The sequence below is a fragment of the Eumetopias jubatus genome, unplaced genomic scaffold, assembly GCF_037043125.1.
Source record: "Eumetopias jubatus isolate StellerSeaLion01/CBP00866 unplaced genomic scaffold, mEumJub1_p1.0 scaffold_1, whole genome shotgun sequence".
In the NCBI taxonomy this organism is placed as follows: Eukaryota; Metazoa; Chordata; class Mammalia; order Carnivora; family Otariidae; genus Eumetopias; species Eumetopias jubatus.
Genome location: NW_028274807.1, coordinates 199,858,264 through 199,885,456, shown reverse-complemented (window position 1 = coordinate 199,885,456; position 27,193 = coordinate 199,858,264). Strand labels below are relative to the sequence as shown.

The 27,193-nt window shown below is 44.1% G+C and overlaps 1 protein-coding gene across 3 annotated transcripts in view; it reads right to left on the bottom strand.

Moving 5' to 3' along the window:
* Positions 1–27,193, bottom strand: part of USP4 (ubiquitin specific peptidase 4) — a 49,306-nt gene that overhangs the window by 12,975 nt on the left and 9,138 nt on the right. For 2 of the 3 annotated variants that reach the window (XM_028124284.2, XM_028124282.2), the window contains exons 5-13: positions 26,529–26,674; positions 26,339–26,400; positions 10,174–10,314; positions 9,250–9,367; positions 5,594–5,767; positions 3,776–3,934; positions 2,651–2,875; positions 1,601–1,684; positions 573–667 (exon numbers count right to left, since the gene is read on the bottom strand). In XM_028124284.2, coding sequence (XP_027980085.2) covers positions 573–667; positions 1,601–1,684; positions 2,651–2,875; positions 3,776–3,934; positions 5,594–5,767; positions 9,250–9,367; positions 10,174–10,314; positions 26,339–26,400; positions 26,529–26,674 — 1,204 coding nt within the window. The remainder of the gene's footprint in view (positions 1–572; positions 668–1,600; positions 1,685–2,650; positions 2,876–3,775; positions 3,935–5,593; positions 5,768–9,249; positions 9,368–10,173; positions 10,315–26,338; positions 26,401–26,528; positions 26,675–27,193) is intronic. The other variant, XM_028124283.2, reaches the window with a different exon arrangement.

Genomic DNA, 27,193 nt, shown 5'->3' with positions numbered 1-27,193 from the left:
GGGACACACACACAGGTACAGGGCCTTGAAGTAAGGGGACCTGGGAGGGGCCAAGGGGGCCAGTGGAGCTGGGGGTGTACTATCCCCACACAGATGAGAAGACTAGGTCTCAGAGCTTACAGACTGTTGGAACAGAAAAAGGCTGTTTCCATCACACCTCCTTGTCACTCCTGAGATGGCACCTGCCCAAGGAGCCACTGCCTGTACCACATCCCTTCTTTCATCTTCCCGTGGCCCCTTGCACAGCTCTAACTCTTCTTGAGAAAGGCACTTCTGGCAGCAAGTCCATCTGCAGAACCACTAAATAGGCCTTCTTAAAAGGTAGTGACTGTTGAGAAAAGGCTATGTCCGTGCTGAAGAGAATTATCTGGAATGTCTAGCTCTGAAGTGCCAGGAGGTGCTTAGCACTGATGGCTGCCCACAGTTCTCTGAACACCCATCCCTTGCACCCAAGAGTCAGGGCAAATCCACCTGAGCACTGAGTACCAGATCTTCTGCTCTGGAGACACCTAGAAGGCAAAGCCTCTAGAATGTTTCCTTTGACCCTGCAGCAGAAACCACTGAGTACTCACACAAAAATGTCATCCCGAGGCATGATGTGGTTTAAACCTTCATCCATTTGGAAAATTTTGTGGAACCGGTGATTATATACATCTGTGACCACCATCTAAGAATCAACAGTAACATAAAGATTACAGATGGTTAAGAGCCTCTACATACAACCCAGGAGCAAATGAAAACGATGTGCTGCCACATGTGGCCTCCAGAGAGACCACCATGCCACCAGCCCCAGAGCTCAGGGGCCACGGCCCAAGAGAGAACAGCATGACTGCCACCAGCAGAAAACAAGCTGGTAACATCTGTCCGGAGGTTTATAATGGGATCTGCCCTCAAGTGGCAGGAATGGTGGGGAGCGAGTGCTGACCAGAGACTGGTAGTCATCCAGAAACCTCTGCGGTGTCCCCCAGGGCCAAGAGTCTCGAAACCATCCTCAGCACATAGCTGATCACACCAAACCCCAAATACACAACTGCCTGAGAGCAGCAGGAGTACAAGGGGAGTGGGGCTGAGCAAGGGCACTGACCAGTGCTAGGACCGGGGACGGACTCGGAGCATACTGGAGGATGGGGAGAGGGATCTTCACTTTCCCCACCTCCACACAGGGCCTCAGCAGAAAGCCCAGCGAGGGGAGTTGCTTTTGAATAAGGATTTCCATTAACAACATCATAATGTCACTCCAGACATACAGGGTTTAGTGTAGGGAAGAACTTCCAGCTTCTCATACTACAGAAAAGGTCATGAGGGAAGGGACAGGAAAGCTGAGAGCAGAGCCCTACTCCTGGCCCTCTGACCGTGGCTAGTAGGCCATCAACAGAAGACAGAGTGCTCCCCGTGGCTGAAGGAACAGTCTCAGCCGCAGTGTGCAGTGCACAGTGAGCGAGGGCCAGGAGGTCAGCAGGTCCAAGGCATCCACATATAAGCATGTTTGTGTTGGCCAATTAGAACTACCCCTTAAAAATGGCTACAAGTTTGAAAATACACTCCCAAGGACTATGAAGCGGCCCCAGGAGGCTGCGTGCCACTGACCGCCCTGCCTTACGTTTTCCGCAGCAACACCGGACAGCCTGGAGAGTGCCTCGCACAGGTCAGACACGGCCCCCATCAGCGGCACCACCACACGGTACTGCAAAGAGAGAGACGGGAGGGGTGACAAGGGTGCTCAGCAAAGGGTAGGAGACAAGCTGGGAGGAGCAGGCATCACAGAGGGCAGAGATGACCTCCCAGGAACAGTGTGCATGAGGTCAGGGCCCAGAGGAGTGGTCAGAAGAGCAAACAGCAAGTCCTCTGCCTCGGCACCCGCCTCTCTATTTGGGCAGCAGCACAGAAGCTGGCCATCTCTTTCCCTCCTCAATACTGCCTTTTTTTTTTTTTTTTAAGATTTTTATTTATTTGACAGAGAGAGACATAGCGAGAGAGGGAACACAAGCAGGGGGAGTGGGAGAGGGAGAAGCAGGCCTCCCGTGGAACAGGGAGCCCCATGCGGGACTTGATCCCAGGACCATGGGATCATGACCTGAGCCGAAGGCAGACACTTAATGACTGAGCCACCCAGGTGCCCCTCCCTCCTCAATACTGCTTTGTCTCACTCCTCACTTTTGACAGTCATCCACTACTTCCTTGAAGGAATGGCTGAAAATTCTACAGAATGCCATGTGATGGCATCTGTAAGAGGTGAAGAAACCAAAGCCAGAAGACAAAGCAGTACAAGTCATCCGGTGAGCCAGCAGCAGGGCGGGACACTAAGACCCGCTGGCCATGCCATCCATCTAGCCTTCTGTTCTAGCAGACTCTCCTGGCTGACTGACCAGGAAGTACCCTCCTGCTGCCTCCCAGCATTCAGATGCTAGGACCACTCAGCAGATCAGTCATGTTACCTTAGCTGAATGAATGGAGCAGGGGGAAAAAAGTGACAGAGAAGGCCAGAGGACCTCACAATCTTCCCTGAGAGATACAGGATTACACAAAGGTCTGACGGAGGCAGAGGGCGCACACTCAGGCAAGCGCCTCAGGGATTCAGAGGCAGCTGGTAGAGGAAGCCACGCTCAGAGTCCCACAGTGAGGGGTGCTGTGAGGGTGCAGATCCTCTTACCTGGGTAGGTCTGCAGCGAGGGTCAGCAGGAACCAGAAAGACCTCCATAACTCTATCTTTCTTCAGGGGCAGTGGGAGAGTTAGATAGCAAAATGGGTCAAAGGTCACAGAAACCTTAGCACATTCTGGGCAAACCAAAGTAGATTTGAAGAGGCCATGGAACGTGTCCACAATCACAGAGTCATTCCTTAACCTGTGATTCTCCCAGGCTTCCTTTGCCACCACCTGGAAGGAGAAAGATAAACAAGACATTCTCAACCCACCCAAGTTGTTTACCCCTTCATCCAGAATGATCCACAACAGAATCTGAGCTGGACCGTGAGGCAGTCTCTGCAGCAAAGAACTTGCTCCAGGCCAGCCAGGGCTTGGACTGCTCTCAGCATACCATTCTCACAACCACATGCCAGCCCTATGCCCAATCCCACACTTAACGAAGCCTTCATGTAGGATCATGAGGCATACAGGCGTCTGTGTCCTCTGATGGGAGACAGACAGCCCTGACAGCACTGGGGGCAAATGGACCTGACTAGGGCAAGGACTGCCTCCTGTAAGGTGTTCAATGATCCAAAGTCCCTTCAGTGAGGTTTTAATTTATACTATAGTTCAGCTAATTCAGCTAACTCATCGTTTTTCCTTCAAAATATAAATACTACTTTAAAGTTTTCATATGATTAAGCCCAATGTGATAGGGTAACTTAAATACCAAATTCCCTTTCATTAGATCAGAAAATCGAGGCAAAAAAATCAGTGCCTTAATAATGTTAATAACAAACTATTTTAATAATCCTATATGTACTTTAAGGAGGTGGGTAATAATCCCAAGGCCCATACTACAGGCACTTTAGTTTTCAGGCTGCCCTAGTCTCTGGTTCAGCAATGGAATTATACTACACAAACTGACATTAACTTAAAGAAGCCCAAGCAGGAGAATTAGGAGTAACTAGAGTTCGCCTCTTTCTCACCCGGAATGCATTTCTCTACCAGAGCCCGCGTCCACGTCATCAACAGCAAAGGGCAACCAGGGTCCTGGCATCAATACTCAAAGACTCAAAGAATGTCCCTGCAACTCTCAGTAGGAGGCAACTTCTATGAAATGCGATTGTTCAAAAATCTTCAATATCATACCGCATCTGGCCGCCCATTGGCATCCTTCAGCTCCAGGTAGGGTTTCTTCTTTACTCGGTTCAGATCTTCGTGCAATCCGTCTAGAAGAAAGGCTAACAGCTCCTGAGAGTCTTGTTGCTGGTAGCCAGAAAACTGAGGGGCAAAACGTCCCACTTGGGTCTACAACAAAAGCAATCACATTAGAAGGCATAAGATTTAAAGAACCAGTGAAGTCAGATGGGAACTTGCCATCAAAAATAATTTTGCAGGGTCAGCTGGGACAGTAAGGGAGAACACCATCTGGCCGAGTGGCCCAATTAATTCCTCAAGGCTTAAAGGAGGCCAGTAGTTCTCGCCAGAGAGAGGGCTCAGATCAAAAGCCAGGACAATAGTAGACCTGGCACCTGGGCCACCACCCTAAAAGAAGAGTGAAGGGTGGCATCCTGAGTGGCCAACACCTTGCAAGTACCGACACGAATCCCCCTCTTACTTCCTTCTTTGGTTCAGAGTCTCCACGAGAACTTTACAAATGCTATCTGCATTAGCCAGAGGAATCCTCCTGTACCTAACAGCCCTCCTATCCTTAAATAACTGTCTGCCTTGTATTGCTCTGCATCCATGATCCTCAAGAGCATGGTCCCCAATTAGCACCACCAGCAACACCTGGGAGGGAGCTTGTCAGGAATGCACATTCTTGGGCCCAACCTGGACCTACAGAATCAGAAACTCTGGGTATAGGTCCAGTAGTCTGTGTTTAACAGGCCCCTCCAGAGGTTCTAATGAATCCTAAAGTTAGACAATCAATGCTCTCCACCTGTGTTGCCTAATACCGTAGCCACTGACAACATGTGACTATTTAAATTAAAATTAAATACAATAAAAAAATTCAGTTCCTTGTTCATACTAACCACATTTCAATGGCTAGTGACTGCCATACCAGACAGTGCAGAGAAAAAGTGTCCACCATCAAGGAAACTCTGCACTATCCCTAATATCCCTAAATACGGTCTGCCAATTGTTCATTTACATGAGTTTGAGCTTAATGCGCCATCACCTGATTCCAGTCTCTTTCTGACTTCATGGTATGGGAACAGTAATTTACATGTATTTCCCATGGATTAATGTGACCACAGGGGTAAAAAGAATTAGTTTTCAATTTTGATAAACCATTTAAATTTTCTCACTGAGCCAAGTTGCTACTACCCTCCAACCCTTTGAATAAAAAATAAGCCTATCTTTTTCTACCATGTGCTTCATGAAAGCTCCTTAAACTCCACTGGTGCAGGCTAAATAGGGTCTCTGATTTCAAAATATGAAGGCAAGGTCCTTCCCCTCAACAGGAAAAAACATTTAAGGCAAGGGAAAGCCCAAGTTGCTCCAAGAGCCCACTGCCGTTCACCCAATCTTCCTAGCTGAGGGATCCAAGTGAGAACTGACTTTCACACCACATTCCAGGAATATCAACCCAATTTCTGACTTAGGGGGTTCACAGTGTGTATAGGTTCCAGGCTCAGAGAACCTGGGAATACCCTTCAGATAATACTGGAAATTAAACTGAATTGTTATAGTCTGGCTTAAGATGTTTCCTCCTTCAAGACTGGCACCACAGAATACAGCATTCTGAGCAACCAGCTCACAAACGACTTCTGAAGTATCCCCAGCCCAGAGGCAGGGGCTGAGGTCACTTAGAGTAACCGTGTGCTGCATGACTGAACAACAGAAAAGGAGGGTCTCATCGTGTGGGGCTTTTAATCTCACCTTAACCCCAAATGCAACTGGAATAACACTAAATCACTCTCCCCAAAATGGGGAAAAAAGGAAGTATATATAGCAACCTACTTTGAACATGCGAGGTGCCACGTGAGAGTCCCTTCCAGACCACATCTGTTTAATGAGCTCTGCATAGGCTTCTGCAATTTCCCCTTTCATTCCCAGAGGGTTATCTCTGTTGATTTCAGCCTCATATTCATCTTTGAGAAAGTAGTCAGTCAGTGGTGCAGTGTTGCTCAAGCACTGAAAGAGAACACGATCAGAGCTCACACCCCTCTGGCAACCACACAGAGATAAAGATAAACCAAGTTATTAAGGGCCTCTGAGGGTCAACTCCCAACAAAATGAAGTTCTCAGGAGATTCTCTACAAGGCTCACAACTGTAAGGCACAGCCTCCCAGAAGCCCAAGCTGGTGGCCTGCCTTGCAGCTAACTTCCCAAGGACATGGTCTTGGGGCTCACACTCATTGTCTAAGAACTGTCTCTGAATAACTATCTGAGGGCAAAAGCTGCATACCTCAAGTGCTTGACAGAATAATTTTCTATTCAATGAAAGATGATAATTTTTAACATCATTATTTTAAGATGATAATTTTTTTAACTGGAATTGATTAGGACATTCCACTGTCTCACGGGAAGACAAAATATAAATGAGCTGAAGGCAAAATATCTTACTAGAGCTAAAACATTATGGGGGAAAAGATCAGGATAACAAGACAGTAGAAAAAATAATATATAACATTAATATACGTGTGTACATACTAATTTTAACTCTTCAAATTAAAAAACTGAATTTTATCAAGTGTTTTTTCTGCATCTACTGAGATGGTCATATGGTTTTCTCCTTTATTCTGTGACTATGCTAAGTGACACACATTAATTTTTCAGGTGTCCAATCAACCACGTTCTCCTGGTACAAATCCTACTTGTTCTACACTTTCATCTAGGTATCACTGAATTTGATTTGCTAAAATTTCATTTACATTACTTGTGTCTACCGTAATGAGATATGACTATCTAAAATTTTCCTTTTTAAAAAATTCCTGTCGCAGGTCCTGGCTGGCTCAGTTGGTGGAGCATGTGATTCTTTGATCTCAGGGTTGTGAGTTCAAGCTCCACACTGGGTGTAGAGATTACTTAAAAATAAAATTTTAGAGGGCACCTGGGTGGCTCAGTTGGTCAAGTGACTGCCTTTGGCTCAGGTCATGATCCCAGGGTCCTGGGATCGAGTTCCACATGAGGCTCCCCCTGCTGTGCAGGGAGCCTGCTTCTCCCTCCCTCTCCCTGCCTGCCACTCCCCCTGCTTGTGCTCTGTCAAATAAATAAATAAAATCTTTGAAAAATAGAATTTCAGAAAAAAAAAATTCCTTGTCAATTTTTGGTATCAGAGTATGCTGCCTTGTAAAATGATTTGGGGAGCCGTCTCTCTTTTCCCATTTCCTGAAAAAGTTTTTGTATGATTGGTATCACTTCTTGCTTTAAATCTTGAATATATTCACCAATAAAGCCATCCAGAACAAGAATTTTCTTTGTTGTAAAGCTTTTAATTACTGAGTCAGTTTCTTTAACAAATACATGACTATTCATAATTTCTATTTCTTCCTAAGTTTGATAAATTATGCCTTCCAAAGCAACCTGTCCAAACTTGTCATCTAAATGGTGTTATTGGCATAAAGTTGTTCTACCATCTTCTAATCTTTTTAAAAATTTTTTAACTTAATTTTATTTAAATTTTAGTTAGTTAACATAAAGTACAATACTGGTTTATAGTTTACTATCCTCTAATCTTTTTAACGGCTATAGGGTGGGTAGTGATGCTCGTCTTTCATTCCTAGCTTTGGTCATTTATATTTTCTCTCTTTTCTTCATCAGTTTCCCTGAGCATTTATGTCAATTTTATTTATTTTTTTTTCAAAGAATCACATTTGGCTGCAGTGTAAATCACCCCTGTATTTCATTAATTTCTGGTCTTATATTATTCCCCTCCCACTTCATTTGGTTTCATTTGTTCTTTCCCTAGGATTAGGAGATAGAAACTTAAATCATGGAAATTTAACCTTTTTTTCCCCCTGAGATTTACATGTAGAGCTATAGACCTCCTCATTATCATTATCTTCATTTAACAGTTGAGGAAAATTGAGGATACAAAGAGTTGAGAAAACCTACCCATGAAAAGCCAAATCTCAAGTTTCTTTTCTTTAGTACTCTGCTCTTCCCATCTCACTACAGTGGGGAAAAAATAATTTCCAAATCCAAGAGTTACCTATTTTTTTACATGTCTTTTTATTTTTTCCTTTCTACTCCAAGAAACTTCAAAGTTAGATTGTAAGTCCTGTGAGTACAAAAACCATGTCTCATTTGCTCACCATGGAGTCTCTATGTATAGTAAAGAATTTGGCCTTGCCCAAAGAGAAAGTCTGGCTTTTGCCCTTGGCTTCTGTACTTCTACAATTTTTTTATCCTTTTTTTTTTTTTTAAGAAGGGTCTGTACCCAACATGGGACTTGAATTCACGACCCTGAGATCAAGAGGCACGTGCTCTACCAACTGAGCCAGCCAGGCGCCACTTGCCCTTGGCTTCTGGAAAGTACTCTGTTGACCCCTGGAATGTTATCCCTGACAGGAATATGTTTGTTTGTCTGGAGGTCATCAGTCATACTGGAGAATCTAACATTGTGATTTGGGGTGGTGGTGGCCACACTTATACTGTCATGTTAGGATGAGAGCCAGCCACTCCAGAAAGACCAACACTGTGACTTGGGGGGAGCGGGGGGGTGCGGAGGGGATGGACGGCCTTGGGTCACGTCTTACCAGTCTACCTGGAGACTGAGTTTAACCATCTAGGCAATCAATCAACCAATCATGCCATGTGATAAACCACCAATAAAAACTCTGCAAACCAAAGCTCAGGTGAGTTTATATATTTATATACTATTTATACATCAATGCCAGGAAAGTAATGCATCCTGACTCCACAGGAAGAGAACAACAAGCTTTGCACTGGGGACCCTCCTGGACTCTCCCTATTTGCTCCTTCCCTTGGCTAATTTTAACTTGTATCCTTTCCCTATTAGAAACCACAACTGTGAGTACAGTAGTTTTAAGTGAGTCTATGAGTCCTTCCAGCAAATTACTGAAACTGAAGGTGGTCTTGGGGACTCCCAAACTTGCAGATGGTGTCAGAAGTGAAGGCAGTCTTGGGAACTCTGCCCTCCTAACTCTGCAGCTGGACCCCAACTCCAGCCCATGTCCACCACAGTACGGTCACACGGTATGTCCCCAGTAAATATTTGGTCAACAAACAAATCAGGTATCAAAGGGAGGATTTTAGGATTTTGCACAGTCAGGGGCATGAGATAAGCCAGCTATCACCGGTAAGAAGATGGCACCAGCTGCAGTGAGTTCTCAGCCCGTCAGAAACCAGCCAGGCAAGTACTCCAGTATCTTCTGGGGAGATCATCCCTCATGGCCAACAAAATTCAAAAGATTTTTAATGTAAAACCAACCCCAGAACTGATTAAGAAGACATTTTAGGGCCATTAACAGAGATGAGGCCATTCTGTACTAACCAGTGGGAGATGCCCTGACAGGGATCCCTGAGGCACTAACAAAGGGTAGGAAGGGACCCCTGGTAAAGGATCCCCCAACATTTTAGCATGCCTTTCCTAACCACACCTCAGTCCTGTGAAGAAGCAGTGTTATTGAGACGACAGTTCTCCCCTCTACCTGCAAAGCGGAGTTCATGAAGCAGGTGTTCCCCAGGTTTCCAAGTCCGCAGAGCCCAGGCTGAATGTGAGACGATGGGGACTCCTGACAATTATATGAAGCAGAGAAGCCAGATCCACTGGAAAACACAACCCACATCAGCAATAAAAGCGAGTACTGTGCACATGCCCTCAGGATACCTTGTGGGGCTCCTCCAGGGCCTCTACAATTCTTATCTGGTAATAATTCCATGATATGAGTTCTTTCTACTCCCCTTGCCAGCCCTCCAGCCACTCCCCTTCTCCTACCCCTGCCCGATTTGACATGACAGTAGGTGGTAAACACATCCTTAAGAGGAGAAATGCTGAGTTCTCTACTTTCAGGCTTTTGGCAAATGTTAACTGTGTATCCCTCTAGAAGGCTAACAACTGCCATGTGACTTCAGGGAAGAACATGTGGTTACCAAGATTAAGAGCTCACACCGGCCACCACTCACCAGGCCACACTCAGTCCTAACTGTGCCTGAGTATTCACGCACACTCTCTTGCCTCACCCTCCTCCCCCATTCAGTCTGTGCTATGTGGCAGGCACTTGTCAGATGCTTGCACAAAGGTCACAGCCATCCGGAGGGGAAACAGGCAGGGATCCCCCACAGCTGAGAACCATTCCCTCAGAGCTATTACTATGCTGTGATATGGCCAGCCCATCCCTGCACACAAAAAGCGGTGACCCCCCAGGACCACCAGTGACTTAGGCTGGGGGTAAAACAGCAGCTCATATAAGGACAAGCAACGTAAGTGAGAAGTAGGAGGCATACTTTACGGCGGGTATGAAATGGAGAGAGAAAACACATGCAGCCTGTTCCCACGGGGAACCCTAATCCCACTAGGCTTAGTGTGGCGGCACCCGGAGGAAGGGAAGCCAAGTGAAAGGGCCTGCTCTTACCCCCTGCTGACACCGGAGTTGTGCATCCCAGAGGTGTTAGTGCTATCACCATTTGCAATGGGAGAGGCGGACACTGAGGAATAGGGACTTGCTGATGATGTTGGAGAGGTAGGAAAATTTCTGCTAGGCGCAGTGCTTGATCTGGGAGAGAGAAGCAGAGACAACGCTACTGACTTTTTGCAAAAAGCAAGCCCTACTGAATGCCTTGGGTCTCTTTCCAAGAAATAAATGTTCTCCATATTCAGTTATTTAAAATAAACTGCAAAAGGCCTACTGTCATACTACTTCGAGATAAATTTTATTTAAATGAGTCAAGAAATTAACTGGTCTTCCTGGTCTCATTCATCACATGGTTACCCACCCAATCTCAGTAGGATGAACCACAAAGTTGATCTTTAGGGCATCCTGACTTGATTTATAAATCATAAACTTCCCTAATAAGAGTTACCAGTGAAAGACACAGAAAAATGGCGGTAAGAGATGAATATCCCCAAAAATACTTGACCCGAAATGAACAGCTGGCTGTAAGTACACTACAACAGGAAAATGGTAATCTGGTTTCACTGTAGTATTCAAGGAGAATTGCTTTTGCTTCCCCAAATTTATCAAATGTGAGTAACCTCTGTCTCAAACTTACATTTCAATATTTTTCATAGCATCTTATTTTAGATTTATACCAACTTTCTGATTAATAAATGCAAGCACTGTCCCAAATATTAAACTGGTATGATTTTTATTAATTTTCTACTAAAATCTGTATAAGAATATGTAGAAGAAAGTGAATCGTTCTGCTTTGTTTCGAATATGTACAAATGTGATTTTCCTTCTAGATTTGGGGTTATTTTTAGACTACAGAAAATGATTACGATATGCGCCAGCAGAGAGCCCAATCTAATGGGATCTGGTCTCAACCAGGGTTCCCTGCAAGAAAGCAAAACAAGGCAGCAGAGATAAGGAATGACCCTGCACCCACACCTGCAGTGGACAGACATCAGGAAACTATCCAGGGGCCTAAGTGGGCATCAGGAACTGAGTTCTGCTCCACACTCTGACATCACAGTGAGAGAGAGGGAAAGAGGGTTCCCCAGCCCCTCACCTTCCCATAGGAAAATGCACCTTTCTCAAATCCTGAAGAGCATTTGCTTCATAGAGCCTCATCCCCATGCTGCAAATAAGTCCAAGAATCCAGATACCTCTGTAAATGAGACTCGGCAGAACCAAGGGCACTGAAGGTGACTTCAGCACACATATGAAACCTGTCCAATGTGATGCAGGCAGGAAGTCGCTACCCAAGGCTGGTCTGATAGGGCATACCATTCTCAGGTCTGTTGACAGGTACTATACGATAGTGATATTCAAATGCTGACGTGCAGAACCTCAAGGCGTATAGTCTAATACTTCCCTTTTTACTAACTGTTCACTAGTAACATTCTATTTCTTTGAACTCAAAAGGGCAAAAATCCACAGAAGCCATAACCAAGATCTGTCAATTTCTTAAACAGACATTTCTGGTTGAAATGAAAGAAAACAAAGAAAAATTTTGACATTTATTCAAAATGTTCTAGAAAACACTGCCAGTAGTTTTCAGAGTAAATCCAGTCGAAAAGAAACCCAATGATGAGTACTTTTTATATGCCTGAAAATTTACATAAGACAAAGTTTTTCTTTTTTAAAGACATTTATTTCAGAGAGAGAGAAAGCCAGTGAGCAGGTAGGGGGAGGTACAGAGGGGGCGGGAGAGGGACAAGCAGATCCTGCACTGAGCGCAGAGCAGGGGGTGGGGGGGCTATCTTGATCTCAGGACCCTGAGATCATGCTGAAACTGAGTCAGACACTTAACCGACTGAGCCACCCATATGCCACAAGACAAAGTTCTTCTTAAACTCCACCCTTGAGAGACAAAAAGCAAGACCTCTATGCAGAAAACTGACTACCTGGGAAATGCCTGGGCACTTGGCACCTGTCATCAGGCAGCTTTAGAGCACATTCTGGGGCACTGCAGGCTGACAAATAGGCAATTGGTGGGAAACACCTTACGCTCGAGGGTACATATTAAGTGAGTCAAGACCTCACTGGGTCTCATGCCACCAACACTCTGAAAACAGAAGCTTACAACTCCAAGGAAAGATTCCTCTGCTCCTTTAAAAGATACTCTGGTCAAGCCCCTGGTCTCTCAGTAGCTTTCTACCTAGACATTTCCTGCTTCTAGGCATGTCCAGTCCTTACCAATCATAACTAGAACATGCCCTGAACCCATGACTGAAGCCCTGTAACACACTCATGCCTGCCCTCCTTGCTCCATGGACCTCTGCATGCTTCTCAGATGTTCTCCAGGCTGAAAGCTGCTCTGCAGATGAGCCTACCCTTTAGGGATGACCTCAAGTAACCAGAGTCCAGCACCTGGCATTATCAAGATAACAATGAACTCAGGGCGCCTGGCTGGCTCAGTGGTAGAGCATGCAACTTTGATCTTGGGGTTGTGAGTTCAAGCCCCATGTTGGGTGTAGAGATTACTTAAGAATAAAATCTTAAAAAAAAAAAAAAAAGATAATAATGAACTCTTATTGGAATCCTCACTGCCTTCACAACATCCTAAGCTCTGCTCTCCCCACAACAATGCTGTTAACCCTCACCTGCGTGCACCCACATCTCCACTTCAGGAACACTGGCCTCTTCTACCTCTGGACAGGCAGCCTCAAAAGGGGGCCATGGTGCAGAGCTAACCAGGCCTTAGAGACCTCAGGCTAGTAAAGTCAGAGGGAGTTAGAGTTAGAGAGAGAGAGAGAGAAGTGAGGCCTGCTCTACAGAAAACCTTGGAAGCACGAACACAAAGGCTGGAGCAATCCACAAGAAGAGAAAATTGTCTTAAAATGTTCAGAATTTACAAGGTGGCCCTCACTAATAAAAAAGCTGAACAGAAACAATTTATGCTGTTCTCCAGCCACAACACATGTAAAACTGACTCTATAGGTAGATTTAAAAAAAAAAAAATGGGTTAGGCCAGTCAATGACTTCCCCTGGATGACAAATTCACTGGCCGTATTTTACCACTCCCTCAAGGTTAACCTGTGTCTGCTTGACAGATGATGCATTACTAAATATAACTGTTGTTTGTTTTTTAAAGAAAATCTGATCAAAAGGGGCACCTGTGTAGCTCAGTTGGTTAAGTGTCTGCCTTCGACTAAGGTCATGATCCCAGGGTCATGGGAACAAGCTGCGCTTCAGGCTTCCTGCTCAGTGAGGAGCCGGCTTCTCCCTCTCCCTCTGCCCCTCTCCCTGCTTGTGCTCTCTAATGAATAAACAAAATCTTGGGGTGAGAAAACATGAGATAAGGAGGCTGAATTAAGGATAGCTTGAATAGTGATTAGAATAACTATAAATGGGGGCGCCTGGGTGGCTCAGTCAGTTAAGCATCTGCCTCTGGCTCAGGTCATGATCCCAGAGTCCTGGGATCGAGCCCCCGCATCATTGGGCTCCCTGCTCAGCGGGAAGCCTGATTCTCCCTCTCCCACTCCCCCTGCTTGTGTTCCCTCTCTGGCTGTCTCTCTGTCCGTCAAATAAATAAAGAAAATCTAAAAAAAAAAAAAAAGAAATATGTATTTTTTTTAAATAATAAGAAATATGTATTTTGGTCTTGTCCAAACTTCCTGGTACACAGTCCCTCAGTAATTTCCTCAGTGATGAGTGTTGGGAGTTTTTGTTATACCTGTGTTTTTGTCCTTGGTTCCTGAAATAGCTTCAAAGTGATAAAAGTGAAAGGAATGTCTTATTTCCAACACACCCCTTTCAACCACCTCTGTTTATGTTAATGACTTTTGGAAAGTCACAAAGGATGGGGCTTGCCAGAAGAACTAACCATGGGATTAGAGGGTTGGAACTTGCAGCTGCCCACCCCCAACCCCCTGGGGAGGGGAGAAGGGCTGGAAATCTGAGTTTAATTACTAATGGCTAAATGATTTAATCAATCATGCCTACTTACAGAGGCCTGCACAAAAATCCCTAAAGTATGGGAATTTTGGAGAGCTTCCGGGTTGGTGAAAACTGGAAGTGCCAGAAGGGTGGAATGACTGAGGGCAGCTCCTCACTCGCCCCTTTCCTACACCCACCTAGTACCTCTTCCATCTCACTGTTCCTGAGTTATAGCCTTTCTTGACAAACTGGTCATCTAGCAAGTAAACTGTTTTCCCGAGTTCTGTGAATTGTTCTAGCAAATTATCAAGTCCAAGGAGGGGTCACAGGAACCTCTGATTAATAGCCGGTCATCCAAAGCACAGGCAACAACCTGGACTTGGAACTGGGATCTAAAGTGGGCCAGTCTGATGGGATTGAGCCCTTAACCTGTGGGATCTGATGCTACTTCCAGGGAGACTGTGCCAGAATTGAGTGAAATTGTACAACACCCAGCAGGTGTCAGAGAACTGCATGGTGTGAGAAAAACCTACACACACGTAGTGGGGCAAGAAGTACTGGTAGAGAAGAAAAAGGGGGTTTGTTGCCTTCCCCCCCCGTTTTGCCTCCCAATAAGCTATTCTGCCCTTTTTCCTTAAAGAACCCCAATTTTATTTATTTATTTTATTTTTTTAAAGATTTTAGTTGAGAGACAGAGTGAGAAAGAGAGAGCACAAGCAGGGTAAGGGCAGAGGGAAGGGGAGCAGCAGACTCTCCTGCTGAGCAGGGAGCCTGATGCAGGGCTTGATCCCAGGACTCTGGGATCATGACCTGAACTGAAGGCACTTAACTGACTGAGCCACCCAGGCACCCCAAGAAACCCAATTTGTAGTAAGACACCTTGCAACCCCGCTAAAAAGCATTTTCCTGCCTTTTTGAAGCCAGGTATGGTCATATCATTGGCTAAAGAGATGCAAAGGGAAGTTTTATGTATGATTTCTGGGAAATTTCCTTAAAAGGAAGGGCTATGTCCCTCCTGTTTCTTCCTCCTTGCCACTTGAATGCAGGTGTAACCACAGCAGCTCCAGGATCCCAGATCAACAGGGAAGAAGCACCTTTGAAGTAGAAGCTGCACACAGTAGAATAAGACAGAGCGGCTGGGTTTCTAATGATACCAGCACTGGACTGCCCACCTCAGAAATTCTTCTTAGAAAGACTCCAGCATCTATCTTCCTTAATTGCCATCAAACTTTTCCTAATCAACATAGCATATTCCAAAGATGTATGTTCTATTTTTACATTTCTGGCAATTACTCCATTAACTTATCAGGGCTTCTAACTATTTTTATTTTTCCCCATCAATTACTTAGACTTGTAACTATCTACATTTCCCCATAGAGAAAGAGTTCAGCACATTCCCATCTCTCTCTGCTCTGTACTTCCTCCCGTTTCCTCACTTGTCTTCCATGTTGGGATTACCCAGAATTAACTTCTGGACTGTTACTGATATAGGCTGCTTTCTTACACCTTTCTTATTATTATTCAACTTTTTATTGAAGTACTACATAGAGAATACAAAAATCATGAAAGTAAAAATCAAGAAATTTGCACCAAATGAATACATTTACGTAACCAGTGCCCTGACCCAGAAACAGGACAGCCCTAGACCCCAAGTGTCCTCTTCATGCTCCCTTCAGTCATGATTTTTCCCACAGCTAACCACTACCATAGGTAAGTTTTGCCTGTTCTTAAACTTGGTATCAAGAGAACATAGGATGTCATGTTTTGTTTCTGGCCTCTCTCATTCAACATTGTTCATGAACTCAACACTGCTGGGTCCCTAAAGACTTTCACCATGTAAATACACCACAACGTACCTATCCCCTCTATTTTTGGTGGACATCTGGTTTAATTCGTTTGTGACTATGACAAGTAGTGCTGTCGTGAACATCTTTGCACATATCTTTAAGTGAACATGAGACGTATTTCTGTTGGCTGTATGCCTAGGAGTGGTTCGCAGAGTTGTAGAATATGCACATAATTCTTCCTCTAGTAAGGGGGTTGCCAAATCTCCTAAAATCACCACATCAATTTATATGCCCTATCAGCAGGGCCCAACAATTCAGGGTGCTCCACACCTCAACATCACTTGCTACTGCCCAACCTTTTCACAGCCATTCTGGTGGGTGTGCGGAAGCACTGTGTTGTGGTTTTAACTTGTCATTTCTGGATGACTGCAGAGGTTAACACCTCTCCACATACTTGCTAGCCATCTGGATATCCTCTTTGGTAAATTAACTGTTAAAGATTTTTTGCCCCTTTTCTAATGGGGTCGCCTAACTTTTTCTTACTGTCTTGGGAGGCGTTTCTTCCAAATTCTGGATATGAGCATTGTGTCAGACGTATGTACTGCAAATATCTTTTCTCACCCTGTGGCTTGCCTTTTTACTCTCCGGTGAACAGAAGTTCTTAAAAGTCAGTCACCCCCTCTATCCATTTCCTCCTCCAAGGTTTGTGGCATTGTGTCTTGTGTCAGAAATCTTTGCTCACTCCAAAGTCCCAAAGCCCTTGCTTTTCTGGCCAACAAAACACTTCCTTAAGTGTGTGCTCTCTCACATGTTATGGATTCTACTGCGTGTCCCTGGACTCTAAAAGTACTTCCTCCACTCAGGAGCTCTGTGTGGAAAACCTTCCACGGTCAGCTATGCTAGAGGAAAAAAATATTTCATCTTTACTTTTAAATAACAGTTTAGTAGAATTTCCGGTCATTTCCTCTCTGCTTCTGAGATTCCTATTACACAAATGTTGACATTTCTACCCCCATGCTCCACAGCACTTTGCTTTGCCTACCTTTCATCTCTTTATCCCTCCTAACGCCTTGTAGAATTCTTAAACCTGACTTCCAACTTCTTCAGTCTTCAGCTACATCCATTAACACCACAACCCATCCCCTGAATTCTGTGTTCCCAAGTATGCCTCCCTATTCCTGTTTCATGTACCCACTTCCTTTCCTTGATGATATTCACTATGATTACTCCATCCTCCCAGGAGTCTCGGAACATGAATTATGCTCCCACTAGCACAGGCTGTCAATCTGCCATTTTCCTTTCATTAGACTATACCACTTGTCAGCTTCTCATTATGGCTCCCCATGTGCTGTTCATCAGGTGAGACCCCACTACTCCTCCAGTCACTGCACCCCCTCCAATGAACTCCCTACCTCCCCCAGAGGTACAGCTAGAATCCAGAGTCTCACATGGCCCACCACCGTCCCCCGAACCCTCCTGCCGTCCCTCCTGGCACCAGTCCCAACAAACTCCCGCCAGTCTTCAACAAAGCCTGCTTCTGCCTCAGAATGGCCACCGCTGCTGATTCCCTCACCTCCTTTGTGACCCTCAGAGGGGCCTCCCTATCACCATTATTCAAATCTGCCCCTTCCCAAAGCCTAGCACTTGATTTTCTTCCCTGATTTTTTCCCCACAGTACTTATAAACCATTGGGCGAGTGGGTAGTTCTTGTCTATTTACTGTTCCTTGAGGACAGAAACTTTGTTTATTGCTGTATCCTCAGTATCTAGAAGAGTGTCTGGCACTATTAGGGGAGTAGGGAGGGGAGTGTACCTCAGGAATCTCACTCTGGGCTCACTGGCCACTGGACAGACTTTGCAGAGAGAATCTAACCTTCAGGCAAATTCAAGGAAGTACTGCTCTTTTCCAAAAGCTATCTCCCTTCACTGGAATCTGAGACTTCAGGGTGTGGAAGGGATGGGAAGCAGCAGCACTGGGAAGAGAAAAAGGCAGAACTGTAACAGTCTCCCTTGGCCAGTACATCCAGCCTCTTCTGCTCCAAGTTGTCAACACTACCTCCCAGACTGGAATCTACCTTCTGTCTCCCCTGGGGGTTCCTCACAGTTTTTGTTATTTTCTCTGGGTTCTGTGTCATTTCCAGTTCCAAGAAGGGAGTTAGCAGTCTGGGCTAGCCTTTTGATTGCTGCTGTCACAAAGTACCAAAAACTTGCTGGCTTAAAAGAACACAAATTTATTATCTTAACAATGTTGCAGGTCAGAAATTCAAAATGATTCTCACTGAGCTAAAGAGCTGTGTTCCTTTGTAGAGGCTCTAGGGACTTCTAGAGGCCACCCACTGGCCACTGGCGTGTGGCCAGTGAAGTCTTTCTGCTCATTACATTACATGCCTTCCATAATGACCATCACAGTTACCCCATTCCCACACCCCCTCCCCTCCAGCAACCCTCAGTTTGTTTCCTATGATTAAGAGTCTCTTATGGTTTGTCTCCCTCTCTGATTTTGTCTTTATTTTTCCCTCCCTTCCCCTATGATCCTGTTTTGTGTCTTAAATTCCACATGAGTGAGATCATATAATTGTCTTTCTCAGATTGACTTAATATGCTCAGCACAATACCCTCTAGTTCCATCCACATTGTTGCAAATGGCAAGATTTCATATTTTTGATGGCTGCATAATATTCCACTGTATATATACACACATCTTCTTTTTCCATTCATCTGTCTATGGACATCTGGGCTCTTTCCATAGTTATTGTGGACATTGCTGCTATAAACATTGGGGTGCAGGTGCCCCTTTGGATCACATTTGTATCTTTGGGGTAAATACCCAGTAGTGCAACTGCTGGGTCATAAGGTAGCTCTATTTTCAACTTTTTGGGGAACCTCCATACTGTTTTCCAGAGTGGCTGCACCAGCTTCCATTCCCACCAACAGTGTTAAGAGGGTTCCCCTTTCTCTACATTCTCGCCAACATCTGTCATTTCCTGAACTGTTAATTTTAGCCATTCTGACCGGTGTGAGGTGGTATCTCATTGAGGTTTTGATTTATATTTCCCTGATGCCAAGTGATGTTGAGCATTTTTTCATGTGTCTCTTGGCCATTTGTATGTCTTTGGAGAAATGTGTGTTTATGTCTTCTGCCCATTTCTTGATTGGATTATTTGTTCTTTGGGTGTTGAGTTTGATAAGTTCTTTATAGATTTTGGATACTAGCCCTTTATCTGATATGTCATTTGCAAATATCTTCTCCCATTCTGTCGGCTGTCTTTAGGTTCTGTTGACTGTTTCCTTTGCTGTGCAAAAGCATTTTATCTTAATAAAGTCCCAAAAGTTCATTTCTGCCTGTTTCCCTTGCCTCTGGAGACGTGCGTGTCTAGCAGGAAGTTGCTGTGGCTGAGGTCAAAGAAGTTGCTGCCTGTGTTCTCCTCTAGGATTTTGATGGATTCCTGCCTCACATTTAAGTCTTTCATCCATTTTGAGTCTATTTTTGTGTATGGTGTAAGGAAATGGTCGTTTCATTCTTCTGCATATGGCTGTCCAATTTTCCCAACAGCGTTTGTTGAAGAGATGGTCTTTTTTCCATTGGATATTCTTTCCTGCTTTGTTGAAGATTAGTTGACCATAGAGTTGAGGGTCTATTTCTGGGTTCTCTATTCTGCTCCATTGATCTATGTGTCTGTTTTTGTGCCAGTACCATACTGTCTTGATGATTACAGCTACATAATACATCTTAGACTCCAGAATTGTGATGCCACCAGCTTTCATTTTCTTTTCCAACATTCCTTTGGTGATTTTGGGTCTTTTCTGGCTCCATACAAATTTCAGGATTATTTGTTCCAGCTCTGTGAAGAGTTGATGGTATTTTTGATAGGGATTGCACTGAATGTATAGACTGCTCTAGGTAGCACAGACATTTTAACAATATTTGTTCTTCCAATCCATGAGCATGGAACGTTTTTCTATTTCCTTGTGTCTTCCTCAATTTCTTTCATGAGTGTCCTATAGTTTTCTGAGTACAGATCCTTTTCCTCTTTGGTTAGGCTTTTTGTTTTTTCTTAAGATTTATTTATTTGAGACAGAGAGAGCACGAGCAGTGGAGAGGGGCAGATGAGAGGGTCCCTGCTGAGCAAAGAGCCCAAGCTGGGGCTCAATCCTAGGACCCTGAGATCATGACGGGAGCAGAAGGCAGACACTTAATCGACTGAGCTAGCTAGGTGCCCCTCTTTAGTTAGGTTTATCCCTAGATAGCTTATGGGTTTTGGTACAACTGTAAATAGGATAGACTCCTTAATTTCTCTTTCTTCTGTCTCATTGTTAGTGTATAGAAATGCAACTGATTTCTGTGCATTAATTTTATATCCTGCTACTTTGCTGAATTCCTGTATGAGTTCTAGCAATTTGGGGGTAGAGTCTCATGTCACCTGCAAAGAGTGAGAATCTGTCTTCTTTGCTGATTTGGATGACTTTTATTTCTTCTTCTTGTCTGACTGCTGAGGCTAAGACTTCTGGTACTATGTTGAAGAGCAGTGGTGACAGTGGACATCCCTACCATGTTCTTGATCTTAGCGGAAAAGCTCAGTTTTTCCCCACTGAGAATGATATTCCCTGTGGGCTTTTCGTAGATGGCTTTTATGATATTGAGGTATGTTCCCTCTATCTACACCATGAAGAGTTTAAATCAAGAAAGGATGCTATACTTTGTCAAATACTTTTTCTGCATCTATTCAGAGATCATATGGTTCTTATCCTTTCTTTTATCAATACAGTATATCACAATGATTGCTTTGTGAATGTTCAACCACCCTTGAAGCCCAGGAATAAATCCCACTTGGTTGTGGTGAATAATCCTTTTAATGTACTACTGGATCCTATTGTCTAGTCTGTTGGTGAGAATTCTGGCATCCATGCTCATCAGGAATATTGGTCTGTAATTCTCCTTTTCGGTGGGGTATTTGTCTGGTTTTGGGATCAAGGTCATGCTGACCTCATAGAGTTTGGAAGTTTTCCTTCCCCTTCTATTTTTTGAAACAGCTTCAGAAGAACAGGCATTATTTCTTCTTTAAATGTTTGGTAGAATTCCCCTGGGAAGCCATCTGACCCCGGAATCTTGTCTGTTGGGAGATTTTTGATTACCCCTTCAACTTCCTTGCGGGTTATGGGTCTGTTCAGGTGTTCTATTTCTTCCTGGTTCAGTTTTGGTAGTTTATACCTCTCCAGGAATGCATCCATTTCTTCCAGACTGCCTAATTTGTTGGCATATTGTTGCCCATAACATGTTCCCTTAGGGCTGGTTGTGATCTCTCCTCTTTCATTCATGATTTTATTTATTTTATTTATTTGGGTCCATTCTCTTCTTTTTGATAAGTCTGGCCAGGGCTTTATCAATCTTATTCTTTCAAAGAACCAGCTCCTAGTTTCTTTCATCTGTTCTACTGTTCTTCTGGTTTCTATTTTGTTGATTTCTGCTCTAATCTTTATTCTCTTCTCCTGCTGGGTTTAGGCTTTATTTGTTCTTTCTCCAACTTCCTTAGCTGTTAAGTTTAGGTTATATATTTGACACCTTTCCTGTTTCTTAAAGGCTTGTATTGTCATATACTTCCATCTTAGGACCACCTTTGCTGCATCCCAAAGGTTTTGAAAAGCTGTATTTTCATTTGTTTCCATTAATTTTTTAAATTCTTTAAATTTCCTGATTGACCCATTCATTCTTTCGTAGGATGTTAAGCTCCATGTATTTGAGTTCTTTCCAAATGTCCTCTTGTGAGAGTTTAAGTTTCAAAGCATTGTGGTCTGAAAATATGTGGGGAATGATCCCAACTTTTTGGTACCGGTTGAGACCTGATTTGTGACCCAGTATGTGATCTATTCTGGAGAAAGTTACATGTGCACTCAAGAAGAATGTGTATTCTGTTGCTTTAGGATGGAATGCTTTGAATGTTATCTGTTAAGTCCATTTGGTCCAGTATGTCATTCAAAGCCCTTGTTTCTTTGTTGATCTTCTGCTTAGATTCTGTCCATTTCAGTGAGGGGGGTGTTAAAAGTCCCCTACTATCTTGTTTTATTATCGATGTATTTAATTTTGTTATTAATTGGTTTATATAATTGGCTGTTTCCATGTTAGGGGCATAAATATTTATAACTGTTAGATCTTGTTGGACAGACCCTTTAATTATGACATAGTGTCCTTCCTCATCTCTTATTACAGTCTTTGGTTTAAAATCTAATTTGTCTGATATAAGTATTACTACCTGAGCTTTCTTTTGATGTCCATTAGCATGGTAAGTTGTTTTCCACCCCCTCATTTTCAATCTGGAGGGGTCTTTGGGTTTAAAATGAGTCTTCTGCAGACAGCATATTGATGGGTCTTGCTTTTTTATTCAATCTGATACCCTGTGTCTTTTGATTGGGGCATTTAGCTCATTTAAGTTCAGAGTTAACTATTGAAAGATAGGAATTTAGCCCCATTGTATTGCCTATAGTCACTATTTCTGTATACTGTCTCTGTTCCTTTCTGGTCTATGTTACTTTTGGGCTCTCTCTTCACTTAAAGGATCCCCTTTAATATTTCTTGCAGGGCTGGTTTAGTGATCACCAATTCTTTTAGTTTCTGTTAATCCTGGAAGCTTTTTATTATGTCTCCATTTTGAATGACAGCCTTGCTGGATAAAGTATTCTTGGCTGCATATTTTTCTTATTTAGCACCCTGAATATATACATCATGCCAGTTCTTTCTGGCCTGCCAGGTCTCTGTGGGTAGGTCTGCTTCCAGTCTAATACTTATACCCTTGTAGGTTACAAACCTGTCCCGAGCTGCTTTCAGGATTTTCTCTTTGTCTCTGAGAGTTGCAAGCGTCACTATTATATGTCGAGGTGTTGACCTATTTTTATTGATTCTGAGGGGGGTTCTCTGTGCCTCCTGGACTTGAATGCCTGCTTCCTTCCCCCAATTAGGGAAGTTCTCCACTATAATTTGCTCCAATATACCTTCTGCCCCCCTCTCTATTTCCTCTTCTTCTGGGATCCCAATTATTCTAATATTGTGTTGCTTTATGGATTCACTTATCTCTCGATTTCTCCTTCTGTGATCCAGTAGCTGTTTATCTCTTTTTTTCTCAGCTTCCTTATTCTCCAACACTTTGTCTTCAATATCACTAATTCTTTCTTCTGCTGTGTTTATCCTAGTAGCTAGAGCCTCCATTTTTGATTGCGTCCCATTAATAGCCTTTTTGACTTCGACTTGGTTAGATTTTAGTTCTTTTATTTCTCCAGAAAGGGATTCTCTAGAGTCTTCTATGCTTTTTTTAAGCCCAGCTAGTATCTTTATAATCGTTATTCTGAACTCTAGTTCCGACATCTTACTTATGTCCATACTGATTAGGTCCCTGTCAGTCAGTACCGCCTCTTGTTCTCTTTTTTGAGGTGAGTTTTTCCGTCTTGTTATTCTGTGCAGAGAAGAATAGATGAACGAGAGAACAAAATACTAAAATGGCAATAACAGCCCCAGAGAAATACCCACTAAACAAATCAGAAGAGACCCAAACCAAAAATAAATAAATAAAAATTTTAAAAAGAGAGAATATAATCAGACAAGGTGAACAGAACAGAGCAATACACTGGGTCCTGTGTGTATTCTGGTCTGTTACAAAACTAAATCCCAAAATTGTGAAGAAAGAAAAACTAATTTACATACAAAAATCAACTTAAATACAATGAACAGATAACTGTAAAAATGAAAAAGACAAAAAAAAAAACAAAACAAAAAAAGAAAGAGTATAAACAGGTGAACAGAACAAAGCAACACACTACGTCCTGGATGTATTTTAGTCTGTCTGTTAGAAGAAACGACATCCCAAAATTGTAAAGAAAGAAAAACTTGTATACACACACACACACACACACACACACACACACTGAAAGGACAGAATGTAACTGCAGAGATGAAAATTCTTAAAAAGACTTAAAAAAAAAAGAATATAATCAGACAGGTGAACAGAACAGAGCAATATACTAGAATCTGGGTGTATTTTGGTCTGTTGTTAGAAGAAACTGCATCCAAAAACTGTAAAAATGAAAAGTAAGAGACTTAAAAAAACAGTTAATAAAATAAGAAATTGGTTGAAAAGGAAAGAGAAAAAAATTAAAATTAAGACTAAAGAATCAGAAAAAAAAACGAAACATGAATTCTATACCCTATTCTCCCCTAGCGCTGGAGTTTTGCAGTTCTCTATGATGGGTAAACATGGTCTTAGCTGGATGTTCTTGCTGATCTTCTGGGGGAGGGGCCTGTTGCACTGATTCTCAAGTGTCTTTGCCGGGGCGGAGTTGCATTGCCCTTGCCAAGGGGCTAGGCTAAGCAAGAGGCTCCGAATTGCTCTACGTGGCTTTTGTTCCCTGAAGGCTTTCTGCGCAGCTTTAGAGGACGAGAATGAAAATAGTGGCCTCCCAATCTCTGGCCCCGGAGAGAAGAGCGCAGAGCTCAGAGCCCCACTCCTCTGTGTACCCTCAGGAAACAGCAGTCAATCATTCCCATCTCCCAGGTCTCCAGCTGCACTCTGTGATCACCCAGCCTGTGACCAAGCATTCTATCTCAGGCATGCAACCCTGCTTCGAGGCTCCAGAAGGGGTGGGTCTTGCCGTGGTTCTGCCGCTTGCTGGGCCCCTGCTTGGAGAACGGTTGCCCAACTGTGCCACAGTCTGCAGTTTATGGCAAAACCGAGCTGAAGGCCCACTCATGGCCTCACTGATAGCAGCTAGCTTCCCTACTCCGATGCCTGGGAACTCTGCAACACTCAAGCACCCCCGGTCTTTCTGTGACCCCGAGGATCCTGAGACCACACTGTCCCATCTAGGATTCTGCCCCTCTTTGCCACTTGAGCACCTTTCAGGCAGGGAAGTCCCTCACCAGAGCAGACTTCTAAAAGTTCTGATTTTGCACTCAGCTGCTATATCACTTTCCAGTGCCACCTGCCAGAGCTTCCCATATATCGCCTCGGATTTACTTCTCCATACCCCTACCTTGCAGAAAGTGGTCACTTTTCTATTTGTAGAATTGCAGCAATTCTTTTTTTTTAATCATTGATTTTAAAGATTTTATTTATTTATTTAACAGAAAAAGACACAGCGAGAGCAGGGAGCCCGATGCAGGGCTCGATCCCAGGACCCTGGGATCACGACCCGAGCTGAAGGCAACTGCCTAACGACTGGGCCACCCGGGTGCCCCAAACTGCAGCAATTCTTAGATCGCTGGTCGAGTTCACAGGTGTTCAGAATGATTTGATTACTATCTAGCTGAATTCCTGAGACCCAACGAAACTAAGGTCTCCTAGTCCTCTGCCATCTTGGAAAGTCGACTTTGCCCAGTGAAGTCTTTGCACCTATCATCACTTAAGACTCTGCTTCTGTCCTCACATCTCCTGACTCTCCTGTCTCCCCTGTTCACCCTGTGATTACACTGGGGCCATCCAGATAATCCAGGATAATCTCCCCACGTCAAGACCCTTAATCACATCTTAATCACTCTGCCATGTAACCTAACATATTCACAGGTTCTGGGGATTAGGACTTGGACGTGGAGGGGGCATTATTCTGCGTACCACAGCTATATGGCATCTTGTCAGGAACTGGTGACCAGAGTTTCTAAAACTTGAGTCCATAGCTAGGCTTCAGGTTATCTGTAAAACGGCTGAGATTACTGGCAAAATGTTCTACTGACGTGTTTCTCAAGACAGAGCCTATAAGCTTTCATGATTCTCAAAAGAGCTATGTGAGAGCCCATCGCTATCAAACAGTCACTGTCCAAGACCTGACTGAAAGAACAGAGCAAAGACCAACACTCTCCCCATAACTGTCAGAACACAGACACAAATTCCCCCACCTTACACCGTAAGAAAAACTCATTACTTCTTCTGTCCCCTTCTCAGGACATGCACAATTCCACACCGCACACAAACCTCTCCTGAGACAGAGGTGCCTGGGGTCCCAGTTTAAAGGCAGAATAATCCCCCCAGTATGCAGAAAGGGCAACAATGACTAACAGGCCTGTGGGTAAAAAGTGGGGTGGGATCAAACTTGAAGTCATACGGGACCCCATGCCTGAGCCCTGTTCTTTTCCAGCCAAGCTTCTAATCACAGGTGGAGAAAATAAAAGCCCTTGGCAAAAACAAAGCTGCCTCTTGGCAGAGCAGCTTTCCCAGATCTGGGCCCCTTCTCTTTTCTTTCTCTTATTCTCAAGGAGAGGCTCACCACCGTGTTCACCCACTCTGATAGCTTTCCCAGAAATGCTGGCTGCCCAGCATGCTGCTTACCAAAGGCCAGTATTACAGACTGGATATGAAATAGACTCCAGATATGAAATGGAACGTTTCTTCATCTGACCCCGAAAAATTTTACTTAGCACAAGTAAATGCCTTAGGAAATAGTGTCTCTCTTACACCTGTGTGCCCAGCCACAAGGGAGAAAAAGGTCACTTACTTTGACTGCAAGGTCTGCCTCGGCCATGTGCCATCTTCATTCTGGGGCTCAATTACTAGCACCTGAGTGAAAGGGGAAACCAAATAAGGACTATGCAAAGCATCTCACTGGTGACGAGCTCAGAACCAGAAGATATCTGGCCACACACCCTGGCAGAGCTGCCTGCTGGGCATGGCCTGAGCCCTCCTACCTGACCCTGGTAGAGCCCAGCATCCTGGACAGTGTTGTCTAGCTTGCTCAGCTGCTCATAGGTGTTGCTCATGTATTTGTTCCACAGGCGTGTTTCACGCTCAGCAGGGATATTGAACAGCTTCCGCATCTCCTTCTCGATGGTTGCTAGAGACAGGCAGAAAGATCACTCAGGATTTCCTCAAGATGCAAGGCTAAAAACAGCTGTAGCAAGCTAATGCCCATCCTCCTTCCTGTTCGGATAGTCAGTCACAGAGTGCTTGGACCAAAGTTCTGACTGACAGGCCCTCGGTGATTAAGGCCAAATGTCTCCCATGGGAATCCTCTTGTACTCACACACTAGAAACTTTCCCTGGGCTTCTCCTTCTTTGATAAGGGGGGTCCCATTTATAGCACACAAGCAACACAGAAAGGTGAGAAAACTTATCTTTGAAGTTAAGATAAATGTGGTTTCAAATACTAGCCCTGCCACTTTCTTTTTTTTTTTTTTTAAGATTTTATTTATTTATTTATTTGACACAGAGAGAGAGAGAGAGAGAGAGAGAGAGAGAGAGAGAGAGAGAGAGAGAGCACAAGTAGGCAGAGAGGCAGGCAGAGGGAGAGGGAGAAGCAGACTCTCCACTGAGCAGGGAGCCCAATGCGGAGCTTGATCCCAGGACCCCGGGA